Below are 15,877 nucleotides of genomic sequence, written 5' to 3'. Positions count from 1 at the left end.
GAAAATACACAATGCTTATCTTTTGTGGGAGAGTATAACAAAAGAAACGGTAAAATACAAAACCCTTTACAAATGAAACACTCGATACGTCCAGTTGGTCAACATGTCAGCATTATTCGCGTTTCTAATGACCATCTGTTCATGGTAATTATCAGTTTTGATACTCGAGAAACAACTGATAGATAGCTTGTCCTCAGGTTGACCAATAATAAACTAAATGTTCGCTCTCAATGATGTGTGTCTGTTGCTATACACATGCAATTTGTTGTTGGGTTCAAACTGAAGATCCGGGTTAGAATTAATCTTCGGTAACCCATGCTTGTGGTAAGAGGCGATTAACGTGAATGAGTGGTCAGGCTCGCTGACTCGGTTGACACATGTCATCGTATCCCAATTGCGTAGATGGATGCTTATGATGTTGATCACTGGATTGTCTGGTCCAGATTTTATTATTTTCAGCCCGCCGCCATATAGCTGGAATATTGTTGAATGCGGCGTAAAACTGAAAACACTTACACACTCAAACTTCCACAGAAAAACAATGGGTCCGTTCTGAAGCAGTCACCATAGAAACCAAACCCCACATTAAAACCTTCTTCTTTAACATTCTTACAGACGACCATTCTCTATTACACCTGTCGGTATGTTAATCGAAATATACAAGACTACATACCTGATATTACAGGCCGGCCATACACCTCAATTTGACATATCTGTAACATGCCAGGATTGTTTCCAAAGTCCACCTCGAAACGTAGAATCTTTCCAGGCACTGGATACCTATTACCTGAACAGACAGCCACGAACCTAGACCCAGCGGGTATAGTATCTTTGTGTTTCATACAGAGGGACCCCAAGTGAGAGTGACTACTGGCAGACCTCACGATCAGATTTGGGATGGAGAAAGCTGGAATCGAATCAAAATAGAAGAATTTGTTTTATTGGTCACACTTTATTCTCATTCTTACAAAAGGTGAATTTTCTAGAACAGTAGGAAAGAATATTCTTTGTCACAATCCTTATATAACTAGATGGCATACGTTCTCAAACATTCACATCATGTCCATTATTTACATATCAGCTCCAGCATTCGATTCAAGAGTCTCAATGTTATCTAAACCAAAACATTATTTCAGGGAGTCTCATCTTACAGGTTTACCCTAATAACAAATACGTGTATCAAATATAAATATTGAATGGAAGCATGGACGAACAGAATGTAAGGAATTCATAAATTAAATGTATATGTATTATGACATATGTAAAGGCACACAGGAACATCGCAATAAACCAATGGTATCGGTATCTGCCAAGACATTGCCCCCAAAATGTAAGTAAAACATATTATGTTGTAACACATGTTAGAACCACTATAAATGCTCAAAAGATGTTCTTGTCATCCCGTGATCATGAATTCCATCAACATGGTAGTCACAGGACATCTGCATCATCCTTCCCTTAAGATGCGGGTTAAAAATCGTCTTTTGCAACCAATGCATGTCGTAAAAAAGCGACTAATGGGATTGGGTGGTCAGACTCGATGACTTGGTTAACACGTGTCATCGTATTCCAATTGCGTAGATCGGTGCTCATGCTGTTGATCACTGGATTGTCTGTCCCAGACTCAATTCTTCACAGACCGCCTCCATATAGCTGGAATATTGCTGAGTGTGGCGTTAAAAACCAGACCAACCAAATCATGGCATGCCCCTTTACCATGAGGTGCAAAAGAGGGCACAGGGGACCTAAAGGTTTATATTTCCTTAAGGATCCCTGCAGACAGTATGGTATGGATTAGTGTTCTGTATACTGTTAGTCTGGAATGAGTCATTGGTCAATGATCAAATGCAAATCCGTCTTGACTGATTGGTGAAAGGACAGTTACCACATTTGTATGATAATTTGCAGAAATTCGTGGCGTGATATATCTGAAATATTGCAGAAGCGGCGTTCAACTCTACCTACTCAGGTCTATTGCGCCAGATGACGAGAACAGAACTTGGGATTGCAACCATACGTTACTTGACATGTCCAGATTTACACATTTCCAGAAGCATGAAGGAGAAGATGTACAAAACGCACATTAAAGTGTGTAGTTTCATTGAAGGAACCAACGGAAAACAGAGGACTGCACGCATGTCCCACTCGCTACTGTGATCTTAATGGAATACTGCTAAAAGTAGCATAAAACCACACTCATTCAGTCACTGTGGGATCACACATGGTGATCACACGAGCTCTGCAGAATGAGGGAAAGCCTGTTACGACTTAAATTGTAATAAAAACGCAAATTGTAATACTTGCAGCGAATTGTAATAAACTTGACGTAAATTGTAATAAAAACGTAAATTGTAATAAAAATTGACGTAAATTGTAATACGCAAATTGTAATAAAAATTGACGTAAATTGCAATAATTTTCGTTGCGGTAAAATGTAATAAATATTAACGTAAATTGTAATAACAATTTTAATCACTCGTAAATACGCAGGTGTTTGTTTTTCGTTGCATTTCATACATCAAATAAGCTTGTTAGGGCGATAACTCAAGAAAGAAATGATGGATATGGTTCAAATTTGGTACCAAGGTACAATGTATATTGGCGAGATTCACCGACACAAGTGAAAAAGAGTGACCTTGAGATAATTTTCAAGGTCACAGCAAAAATCTGATTAAACATCTGTATAGCGCTACATATCCAGAGTCCTGCTCATGTGCGCTTAGTCGGATACCCGTTTGAAGAGGATGGTTTTGCGACAAGGTCGGAAACTGTTGATATTTTCCGATTTTCTGACATTTTCAGGTAATCAATTCCAGAGTACAGCACCCGGTCTGCTAAATGATCTGTCTCCGTATGTTGTGGTTCGGACAAATGGAATAGCCTAGCTGACTAGCAATGAAATGCATCTCAAATTAAACTTCAGGAAACAAAATATGCAAGAAACATTTTTGTATGTTTAAGATTGGTAGAGGTCGGCTAGAATGAAACTTAGATATTAAACTGCACAAAAGGCAATTTGAAACTACAATCGCTTGTTCAAATGACTCCCCCCTTCTGTTCACTGAAAGAACTCGAGGAAGAAATGATGGATTTTGTTCAAATTTGGTACCAAGGTTTATTGACGAGATTTACCGACACCACTTGAATTTAGTGACCTTGAGGTCATTTTAAAGGTCACAGCGAAGGTGTAACAGTTTTGCACATGCCAAGCTTGGTAGCCGCGAAATTAGGAAAGCATTAATAGATTTTGATCCAATTTTATATCAAGGTGTTGGCGGGAATCCCCCTACACCAATTAAAACAAAATATGCAAAAAACATGTTGTATATTGGTAAAAGTCAAACTTAGATAATAAACTGCACAAAAAAGCAATTTTAAACTATAATCGCTTGTTCAAGTGACTCCCCCTTCATGTTTACTGAAAGGGCTTGTTTTGGAGACACTACCCACCCCCTTTCAGTTGACGTCATCATAAGGATATAACTCATGCTAAAGTTTTCACTTATTCATACATGGTGTCAAGGGTTCAAACTAAATACTGAATGGTCACACAAGTGTCAGCTCTCAATATGTTGTTTATCTGGACACAATGTTTTTGAAAATTTAAAATGAGGGTGTCCTAAAAACCAGTCCCCGTCTAAATGTAAATCAAGCAATCCAAATCTTTGAATGTTGATGATGACGGGAAGTCATCCAATACTATGCTGAACACAGTTTATATGATACTATCTGAGGTATACCATTATCCAAAAGATAGCGCAATAGTGCAGTTGTAAGGCGTCTGCCTATCACGCTGAAGGCCCTGTTTCGAGGAGGCACCGAGGTTCGGTTCCCGAGATGGGCACATTGCGTAGTATCCTTGGACAAGATACTTAGATCTACACTGTCTCAGTTCACCCAGCTGTAAAATGGGTACCCGTGAGTATTTGCTGGCTATGTGAGTGTTTAGTTCATTGCGCCTAACAGGCAGCATGGCTGTACAGTCCCCAGGGGAGTTGAAAAAGTATCGGAAACTACGATAGTGTCCTATGATCGGGGATAGTAATGTACGTAGCGCCGTGAGCAGGCAATGTGCCTGGATGTGAGCGCCATATAAGCGGACTATTTTCCATTTTCTACAAATTTGCAAGAAACATAATACCCCAATGTTGTGATGACTAATATCTCGTTAACCACATTACCCACATGAAATTTTGGATATGACTTTGCTAATGACTCCTTCATAATAAAATGGAAGCTTTTTTCAAACATTGGACATCGAGAATATAGTTAGTTTGACTACATTTTCAACGCCCCTCGTAACATACTTAAAAGAAATGAGAACGTCTAAGGAAAAAAAGCATTTCGATCTCTGAATACTTCTGAGCTATTTAAATATAAAAAGCAAAGGAATAAAGTAAATAATCTAAAAAGAATAGCGAAGGGAAACATTAAATCTATTTTTGATAACTATTTATCACCTCAGTCTACTCAATCAGGTGGTTACTACTTCATCGGGGCCCACTCCCCTTCTTGTCACTGATGATTCTGGGATACCTTCAGTTTTTACAGATTTGGATAAAGCTCAAACATTAAATGAATATTTTGTATCTGTTTCAAATGTTACTGATGGCGGCAAGACTTTGTCACCTGTTAGCCATCGCTGTGTTAACAGTATAACAAATGTCATTGTAACCGAAAAGGAGGTATCTGATAAGACCTTACCAGCAAACAAATCTAGTGGACCTGATGGCATTGAGTGTTAAATAGAATTTTTACATCTATAGCTGAACCTCTTTGTTTGTTGTATAATATATCACTGAGTGACTGTATTTCCTACATTGTGGAAAACGGGTAATGTTACTCCTATTTTGAAAGAAGAAAATGCATCCCTCCCAACTAATTACAGACCTATTAGTTTAATACCTATCCTTTGGAAAATCCTTGAAAGAATAATGGTAAAGCATGTGCACGACCATTTCCATGAACATCCTATTTGAAGTAAATTCCAGTCAGGTTTTACTGCTAGTCATTCTACTACATCTCAACATAGACATTTATCATAATATATGCTCAGTCCTAGATTATCACCACCTTTACTGTATGCTGTTTTGTGATATTTCAAAAGCTTTTTTACAGGGCATGGCATAAAGGTTTATTGCACAAATTAGAAAATGATGGTGTTCGTGGAAACGTACTTAGTTGGTTAACTAACTATCTATCTGGGCCCGGTTGTTCAATACTCGGTTATCTTAACCGCCGGTTAACTCCTAACGGCCGGTTAAATCCTTAACCGGCCGTTAGGTAACCGAACGTTAAATATGCGTTGTTCAAAACATGGTTAGTCATGCCGTTAGCTAACGTCGCCGTCAAAGTTTAACAGTGTGGTTATCGTCACTGGTTAGCTTCCATATATCCCATAGTTCCGTTTTCTGTTTACTTCCGGTTTACCAAAAATGGAAACGCAAAATGTCGCCTGCACCCCAAGGAAAAAGGTGCAGAATGTAATCCAGTCAATGGTTGAGGCCAACTCTATAGTTTATCATAGGCATGCGAATGTCGTAGCGTTAAGAACGTTTTGTATTGGAACACAAGGTTCCAGCCGTTTGCATAATTTATATTTCAAAGACATATGATCCCAGCTCTGTGTGGGACTTACTTCAATTCCAGCAACAGAAAAGACATTTTAATGACTGACTGACTGACTGACTGAGTTTGGTTTTACGCCGCTTTTAGCAATATTCCAGCAACATCACGGCGGGGGGACACCAGAAATTCGCTTCACACATTGTGCCCATGTGGGGATTCGAACCCGGGTCTTCGGCGTGACGAGCCAACGCTTTAACCATTAGGCTACCCCACCGCCCCACATTTTAATGAACAACTATACCACAGCTATAGATAAAATATGATGAATAAAATATGATGAATCCATGAAAATAATATATAATATTAGAAGCATGTTGTCCGTGGATAGAAAATGTATAAATATTACACACAGAGTTACGCTTAGACGGCTACAGTCTTAATGAATCTTTGAATTCCCACAAGACCTATCGCTAACTTTTCACTCCTTAAATTGTCATGACTCTATGGCCGAGTCGTGAAGATGCTATCAATATCATTTATTAATTATTTGCCAAGTCTGTCAAAAATTGTAATGTATGAACACACATTGCCAAATCTTTTAACATCAAACAATATAGATGTTGTATAATTAATACCATAGCTTTTATCTGAAATATGCACTCAATACCAATAGAAACTTAATATGTTACTAGCACCACGTGCAAGTAATCAAACTTTAATCGTACTATAGGCTCCAGGGCCAACACTGCTGAATAAAATCGATCTATTATCCGACCTTATTTTTGACAAGAATCTCATGAATAATACTGTGCAATATCGTCATTATCTGAACGCCTTCACATACGCATATTCCGGAAAGATGTCTTGAAAAACATGAAACTGCGTCTAATTTATAGATGAACATAATTTCCTCGATACTCATTAATCAGATGAACCTTCATTTAGTTCAATTCACAAGTGACTGCAGAAAATGCATAATTCTTGTTAATGACTTCACGGTCGGAAAACATATATTATATTTCATAAGTGTATTATAGAACGCTGTAGTAGATAAACATAATTTCCTCGATACTCATTAATCAGGTGAACCTCCATTTAATGCATAGATAGTTCTTTTCAATGTCTTCAAGGACGGAAAACATGTATTATATTTCATAAGTGTATTATAGAACGCTGCAACGATTCGGCAGAGAAATACAATTGTGCCATAGTATTCCTTATATGAACCTATCAGTGTATAACATTAGCATTCAGATATTGTTATAAAATAAGTTAAAAATTCCAAATATTATCGTGTAATATGACAAGAGATAGTGTTGTGTTGGCTATGGGAAGGGATGCCAGACGGACATATCAAAACAAAATCGGATAATTACTTGGAGTATAGATTTTCAAAAATATCATATTAATTAACAATGATATCAGTTTTTAATAAAATCACTTATAATTCTGCAACGTTGCCGATAAGCCTGGAATCGTGTTCAGATGTTTTCATAAATACACTCACACGAACGCCCAAGTGCACTTTGCGCCCTATTGGATAGTGTTTACAAAATCACGTTTCGCAAAGGCCGGCATTGAAACGCCAATTACATCACTTGTATTTCATATTCAGTGGCGACAAATGAATCACTGCATTCTAAGGCTGGGACGGATACTCGGGTAGTCCTATTTGTAGGAATCGAGTATCCGGAAAGGGAGAGAGCTCTGTAATGACAAGGTCAGACAATAGCTTGTCTTTTTCATTTTTGACGTAACACACATTTACATCATTGAGTGAGTGAGTGAGTGTGTTTTACGCCGCTCTCAGCAATATTCCAGCTATATGGCGACGGTCTGTAAATAATCGAGTCTGGACCAGACAATCCAGTGATCAACAACATGAGCATCGATGTGCGCAATTGAGAACCGATGACATATGTCAACCAAGTCAGCGAGTCTGACCACCCGATCCCGTTAGTCGCCTCTTACGACAAGCATGGGTTACTGAAGATCCATATTCTAACCCGGAAATTCACGGGTTTTTACATCTTTGGTATTGTCCGATTAATGGAGCATAGTTTTAATGACTGTAATTTATCTGTGCATGAGCAGTGAGTAGTTAAGTTACAGTAGCAGCAGGAACAGAACGTTCGTTGTTAAAATGTTCGCGGCGGTCCTTAGGTGTGTTAACTTAACGTCACGTTAACAGCCTGTTAAAAGTTAACAGAGTTTTGAACAACAAGATAACCCTCTGTTATTAGGTAACAGTCGGTTAAATGTACTTAACGGCTGGTTAAAAGATAACCGAGTTTTGAACAACCGGGCCCTGATAGACGACAGTGTGTCTCTGTTAATGGAACATTATGAAAAACTAAATGTTACTGCAGGGGTTCCTCAAGGATCTGCCCTTGGTTAATTTGTGTTCCTTGTATATATCAATGATTTACCTGGAAATTTACAAAATATCACAATAATGTTGCCCGATGACACATCAATCGATGTTGCGGGAAAATATGTAAAATCCATAGAAGCAACTCTCAACTATGATTTAGCCCAATTGAATAAATGGGCAGAAAAGTGGTGTGGTGTGTTCTAACGGTTATATCTAGCATACTTTAAGACATAGAGGGGGTGGTGGTGGTTCTAACGGTTATATCTCAAATACATGTAGAGGCGGGAGGCCTAACGGGTATGAACAACAATAAAAACTTTCATGCATTTATGACCCACATTTTCGAACCTTTTATCAGTCTCTAAAAGGGATCTGGCAATAGATTTTAATGAGCTTCGTCCTTCAAGCCTGAAAACCTTTCAAAATGGATGATTAATCCTTTGTCATTTATCAAAAAAAGTAGTGAGGTTGTGCTTTTATATTGTTATAGATTTCTAAAATATATGGACACTATTGGGACGTTGGTAACTGTCATCAGACATTATTTGACGACATTTCTCATGGTTTGAATATAGCCGACTTTATAGAAGATAAATATCAGTTTACAACACAACTGCCTAAATCTTGGTATTTTCGGAACCAGAGAAGGGATATGCCGATATTTAGGTCGTTAACCTAGCATATTATGGTCACGAATATAATTTTCTATTTATTACCGTCTTTAAGACTTATTAAGTCTTTAATTGCGGAAATTACGCGATAATCTACTTTCCAACAAAGGCAGGCTCCCCGTCATCGTTGTATTTAGAAGGCGGCTTCTTAGAAGCAACGTGACGTCATAACATTGTTCCTGATGTCATGACACCATGACAAAGTGATATTTTACTCGGTGCATATCGCATGAAAACAAATTATCCCCGATATGTTTGCCCTCGTATGTTATAAGCATTGTTATTATCATTCTTTGAGGTTAATGCCATCCGTTGAATTCTTTGTTGTATTTTGAGCGGTGAAACTAAATAAATGATTTATTGGTCTACCCATAACAATTAAGTTGTCAACTTCCACTGTATACCTTACAGAAAGAAGTTTTGACTTTACTTTGATAACGAGCACATCTGATCGATTCCTTGAAGCAAATGATGCAATTCAGTATCATTTCTACATTTTATTTAAAATGCATCAATCAAATACAACAAATGAGTAGACAGATTGACTGCTATGTGGCAAAGAATAACCAGGCGCTAGCGATTTATGATATCCTTAGCAAATGTAACTTAAAATTCCCTCTCATAAAAATACAATAATATGTAGTAATATGATGAAGAAAATAATACGAACCAGGTTAAACTATGACAACGCAATATATGAATGTATGACCGAAACATAAATCATAATGAATCACATATGATCAAAACATAAGATTGACTTCAAATATATCCTTGCGTCAACATTGAAAATAATACGAAAATGAAGAAGGAGAAACGTACATTTCAAAGCGTAAACAAACAATATCCTGTTATTTTGGGATATGCTATGAAGAACTTCAAAATGTAATAGAAATAACATTCAATTATTGAAAGCTATTGCTCGTAAAATATGTCCTTGTGTCAACATCGAAAATAACTCCATAATGAAAAACAATTAACTTTAATTTTCGAAACATACACAAATAATCTCTGGCTTTTTTACGACGTGTCACGAATAATTTCACAGCTGGTAGAATTAACATGAAATTATAGAAACCATATGCTAACAAAAAATTGAAAATTAGTAATGACAAAGCGTTTGTCACAAACATAGCTACAACATAGCTGCTCGATATCTGAATGTCGCAATTATCCTCTGTCTGACCCTGAAAAACCTAAACACCTAAACGTTACCGAAACTTTCATCTGATGCCTTGATACAATATGCGAACAAATTCCATCCATTAGGTTTGGAGATATCGCAAGAATACTCGCTGTGACCTTGAAAATAATCCGAAGGTCACTGAATTCGACTGGCGTTAGACGATACTCCCAACGCATCTTGGTACTACCTTTAAGCAAAACATATTAATTCTGTCTTGTATTTTCGCACTAAAAAGTAAGACATGTGCAAAACACTTTTCACTGTGAACTTAAAATGAGCACAAGTTTCCCAATCAATTGGTGTTGGGGGAATCCCGCCAATACACCTTGATATAAAATTGGATCAATATTAATCAATATTAATCAATCTATTAATACTTTCCTGAGTTCGCGGCTACCAAGCTTGGCATGTGCAAAACTGTTACACCTTCGCTGTGACCTTTAAAATGACCTCTAGGTCACTAAATTCAAGTGGTGTCGGTAAATCTCCAATCTACAGTCAATAAACCTTGGTACCAAATTTGAACAAAATCCATCATTTCTTCCTCGAGTTCTTTCAGTAAACAGAATGGGAAGTCATTTGAACAAGCGATTGTAGTTTTGAAATTGCTTTTTTGTGCAGTTTAATATCTAAGTTTGATTCTAGCCGACTTCTACCAATCTCAAACATAGCATATTTTGTTTCCTGAAGTTTGTGATGCATTTTATTGCAGATTTTACGTTTTTTGGGAGTACCAAGCCAATATACAAAGTCTCACAAAATGGGGATCGTGAGGCTGCAACATAGCAAAACCAATTTGCTTGAGGCTGACAGATAATATGTAGAAAAATAAAACATAAAAACAGCTGCATTTGTATCATATTCAGCTAGGTGAGGCTGACTACTATTTGAACGTCCCTCGTCTACCCGTTAGAACACCCACCCACCTCTCCGACTCTACATGCATGCAAGTGTGTTAGATATACCCGTTAGAAACACACCCCTACCCCACTCCCACTTTATATGTATACATATCAAAACCTCAAAAGATATTTGCGAAAAGACATGATACAGAGGACAGTTTATATCGATTATATATCAGGACGAATATCATTTTCGTCATTTAGCTAAGATTTGTCAATTCATTCCTGGGTTATCGCGCTAACAATCTTTATATTGGCAAAACCCTCAGATTTTTGCTGTGACCTTGAAAATTATCCCAAGGTCACTCCATTTCACTTGTGTCGGTGAATCTCGCCAATATACCTTGGTACCAAATTTGAACAAAATCCACCATTTCTTTCTTGAGTTATCGCCCTAACAAGCTTATTTGATGTATGAAATGCAACGAAAAACAAACACCTGCGTGTTTACGAGTAATTAAAACTGTAATTACAATTTACGTAAATATTTATTACATTTTACCGCAACGAAAATTATTACAATTTACGTCAATTTTTATTACAATTTGCGTATTACAATTTACGTCAATTTTTATTACAATTTACGTTTTTATTACAATTTACGTCAAGTTTATTACAATTTGCTGCAAGTATTACAATTTGCGTTTTTATTACAATTTACGTCGTAACAAAGCCACCTACTATCCTCGTGGTTGATTATTAGTCTTAGGACTCAAAAGTCTCGTAAGAATGCTGGAGATACATGAAATCCCCTGGCTAGTGCTAAACTTGATTCACAATATCCAAGCAACAAATGTCACCGTTCCTCTCTGTTTCACTCAACTGCCCAGATAAAGAGAACGAACAAACGAAAACCATGCACGTCTGAGGACCTTAACGTACTGGTTGACGTGGATGTGTTTTAACGGATGTTTCTGATCTGTGCTTTGCCTAAGCTACGTTTTGGCGACAATTACAACATCCACGTGTTAATAACGTTGTATCACTGTTTGAAAGGGTCTGACATAGACTATCGATTTCATTCATTTTGCCATTTTTAGTTCTTGAGTAGATAACTGAATTCTGGGTAGGAAGATGCAGAATTTTTAAAAGCGCATTGTAACCACATTGTATGTAATCACGATTAGATTGCGTCTGGTGATCAGGGTGCCGTTGTCCAAAGCAACCTTAGTGCACTAGGACTACCTGAAGTCTATGTTAAGGTATGGGAGTTACGGTCACCTTGGCGCTAAGGACGCCTTGTACAACGGCACCCTGCTTATACTATTACATTTTGAATATTATTTATACATCAGATTGACGGGTTTTATGTGATAAGACATTCCCTCACCAAAGTCATCATTCGGTAGTGTCACAGCTACTTGGTAGATGGTGTAGTAGTCGCCAAGAGTGACGGTCATAGAAGGACGTTGCTCAAGCTTAGTGCTGCTACAGCCGCCGGTGAGAAGATTCAATGCCAGGTTTGTTTGGTCCACGGCGTTAGGAGCATCAAATGTTGAATTCGGTGACAGTGAGGAAAGAATAACTGTGTTGAGGATGTCGGTCAAATTCGCAGTGGATGTCTGTGTCGCAGTGAACGGTGTAACATCTAAACTGACATTTGCTGGAGAGAAAAAGATGACAGTTTGACAAATCATTCTTAAATGAAAAAACAAATGAATGAATAACTAAGTGATAACCATGAATGCATGGGTTGCCATTTCTACCGCACCTTTTCCAGTCACGCGGTATCAGTTGCAGTGAATCATATTTTCATAAAATATTTAAACAAGTAGACGAACGGCACACAGGTGATTGAATTACCTAACCAACAGATGACTTTAATTAATATTTATAGGTAACAGCATCACAGTTGAGTGCAACGGTTGCTGTCTAAGGTTACCACATAGACCCAGAACTGCAACCCGGAGTGTAACTGTAGTTGTCTAAGGTTACCACATAATCCTAGAGCTTCACGCCGGAGTGTAACTGTAGTTGTCTAAGGTTACCACATAATCCTACAGCTTCACGCCGGAGTATAACTGTAGTTGTCTGAGGTTACTACATAATCCCCACAGGTCCACGCCGGAGTGTAACCGTAGTTGTCTGAGCTCGACGTTACCGCATAATCCCCACAGCTGCACACCGGAGTGTAACTGAAGTTGTCTGCGGTTACTACATAATCCCCACAGCTGCACACCGGAGTGTAACTGTAGTTGTCTAAGGTTACCACATAATCCCCACAGCTCCACGCCGGAGTGTAACTGTAGTTGTCTAAGGTTACCACATAATCCCCACAGCTGCACACCGGAGTGTAACTGTAGTTGTCTGAGGTTACCACATAATCCGTACAGCTCCACACCGGGGCGTAACTGTAGTCGTCTGAGGTTACTACATAATCCCCACAGCTCCACACCGGAGCGTAACTGTAGTTGTCTAAGGTTCCCAACAGCTCGATCCTTAACTGTAGTTGTCAGCTTACCACATAATCCGAGAGCTTCACGCCGGAGTGTAACTGTAGTTGTCTAAGGTTACCACATAATCCCCTACAGCTCCACACCGGAGCGTAACTGAAGTTGTCTAAGGTTACCACATAATCCCCACAGCTCCACGCCGGAGTGTAACTGTAGTTGTCTGAGGTTACTACATAATCCCACAGCTGCACGCCGGAGTGTAACCTTCACTTCGTATTGGTGACACAGACATACTACCATCAGAAAGTGCCCGGAATCTTGGTGTTATCCTTGATTCCAACATGTCCATGGATGCACACATCACCTCCATCAGTAGAGCCTGCTACTACAACATCCATAACATCAGCAAAGTCCGCCACTACCTTGATACTGACACTTGTAAACTTCTGATGCACTTTCATGTCACTTCCAAACTCGACTACTGTAATTCACTATATGCCAACCTCTCAAATAAACCACTCCAGAAACTTCAAAGAATCCAAAATTCTGCTGCCAGATGTATCACCCACACTCATCGTCTAGACCATATCACCCCAGTACTACAGTCTCTACACTGGTTCCCCATCTCTGCAAGAATTACCTTCAAAATCCTCATTCTGACTCATGATAACGTTCCTGACTATCTCAAACATCTCATCTCTGTGTATGTACCTCAGCGAAAGTCTCCGATCCTCCTCTGGCTCTCTCCTAACCCAACACAGATCTCCAAACCAACTGTCTGACCGAGCCTTCTCCTGTGCCAGCCCTAAACTGTTGAACTGTCTTCCAAAGGAAATCAGGAACACTTCATCGAAAGAAACTTTTAAATCTCTGCCAAAGACCCATCTGTTCACTGCTGCCTTTCTGTAAAGTTATATGAACTATTTCCTTCACCAATATTGTCACAGCGCCACTGAGCATCTCTATGGTGGATATTAGGCGCTTTATATCCTTTATCCTTTATTATAACTGTAGTTGTCTAAAGTTACCACATAATCCTCACAGCTGCACGCCGGAGTGTAACTGCCGTTGTCTGAGGTTACCACATAATCCAAAGACAGCTGATCAATACACGACGGTGAAGTATTTTACTTCACAAGATATGATCTGTTGCAGATGAATCTCCTTACTGAAAAACCTTTGATATGAGCATTCCTACATTAACAGTTTCATGTGTGAATAAATTCGCTTCGGTGACTCTGTGGTACTTATGATATACTGCTCAAGCTGAAACATTACGTCAAAGTTTCTCTCTACATTTGGTATATTTGCCTGTGCAGGACTTACCAAAGCATCTGTCCCCAGCCAACCAGTACCCAGATGATCCACTGCATTCAGTGTCTGTTGAGGATACAAGGAAACCGTTGGGGCAGGTGTACGTCACCGTGTCTCCTGCTTTAGTTCCAGTAGAGTTTATGCTGGCGTAGCTTGTGTTAAGCGGAGGCCCACAGTCCACTGTAATAGGAGAGTGTAATTTCATATGATAAGTCTCAGGGTGGTGTCAAATGTACCCGGCCCATGAACCTTTTAACGTCGACGGGTTTAAACATTTAGCAGCAGTGGCAAAATCACCTCTCTCACCACCACACCTCTCTCGAAGTGAATTCCGTTTCTGCTTCCCCGTTTCAGTATGGACAAAACCTTGAAGCAATATTCACATACAGGATCGTCCAAACCACCCTTCTAACCCAAACCACCCTTCTGCCGGTTCTCAAGGAACAGATGTATGAATTGGGCAGTCAATGACCACGTCATTTGATACAGCGTCTCTGATATGCCTGCTCTGGTGGTAGGGACTGGTTTAATTTTTATCGATATTGATATTTCCTAGTATTTATTTTGTTGATTTGTGAGGAAATTTTGAGATCAAGATAACAAGGGTTTCCACTGTGGCAATAATTCAGCTGTGGGGCGGGGTTCGGTAAATAATCGAGTTGACCTACAAAATGAACATCAACTTATGGGTGAGTGGGTGAGTGAGTGAGTATGGTTTTACGCCGCTTCCAGCAATATCGCAGCAGAGGACACCAGAAATAGGCCTCACACCTTGCACCCATGGAGGAATCAAACCCTGGTCTTTGCGAACGCTCTAACCACGGGGCTACCCCACCGCCCCGCATCAAGCTATGAACATATACGATACATGCACACTCAGTGAGTCTGACCACCTCACCCCGTTGTAGAACAAGTAGAAAGTTACCGAATTGTGATTTTAATCCGGGTCTACACAGTTTTCGTACGTTGGATACCTTCACTTGAGATAAGGATTGTGTTTTTGTGCGACATAAAACATTTTCTCTTAGTAATTAACTTTCCTCATAATTATGAATAATATTCCAACTTCTTTAGAAAAGTCTAAAGGTCACAAGTATGACTATAGAGTTTGATGTGCTATCGAGTTTGTTTTTGCTGATCGAATATCTGTCACATGATTTCTAAATTTACTAATACACTGCTCAGCTGAATGTATTGCTTAAACAGCTTGCCTGGAAATATTTTATATTATTTTGTAAATAGACATCGACACCGAACTGTTATGCCGAGATACATGCATACATGCAAATATATATTAAGCATTTGTATCAATGTAATTGCTCAAAAACGCTATCTGAGTCCACTATCCACTTTATCCATGTGACGATACTTCAGGTCGTTCTTGATCGAAGAATCATTTGTAATGTTTAGACATCCTCCCATCCATGTTACACTGTTACTTCACTTCTCTGCAAGAAAACAATACAAAAACG

General features: G+C 38.8%; 1 protein-coding gene across 1 annotated transcript in view; it reads right to left on the bottom strand.

Moving 5' to 3' along the window:
• Positions 1–15,877, bottom strand: part of LOC124290803 — a 36,011-nt gene that overhangs the window by 791 nt on the left and 19,343 nt on the right. Inside the window, exons 3-5 of the mRNA XM_046727629.1 lie at positions 14,418–14,585; positions 12,029–12,301; positions 674–907 (exon numbers count right to left, since the gene is read on the bottom strand). Of these exons, the coding sequence (XP_046583585.1) occupies positions 674–907; positions 12,029–12,301; positions 14,418–14,585 (675 nt within the window). The remainder of the gene's footprint in view (positions 1–673; positions 908–12,028; positions 12,302–14,417; positions 14,586–15,877) is intronic.

The sequence above is a fragment of the Haliotis rubra genome, unplaced genomic scaffold (genome assembly GCF_003918875.1).
Source record: "Haliotis rubra isolate DU_JTF1 unplaced genomic scaffold, ASM391887v1 Scf475, whole genome shotgun sequence".
Taxonomy (NCBI): Eukaryota; Metazoa; Mollusca; class Gastropoda; order Lepetellida; family Haliotidae; genus Haliotis; species Haliotis rubra.
The sequence above is the reverse complement of the archived record's forward strand: the minus strand, read 5'-3'. Positions and strand labels throughout refer to the sequence as shown.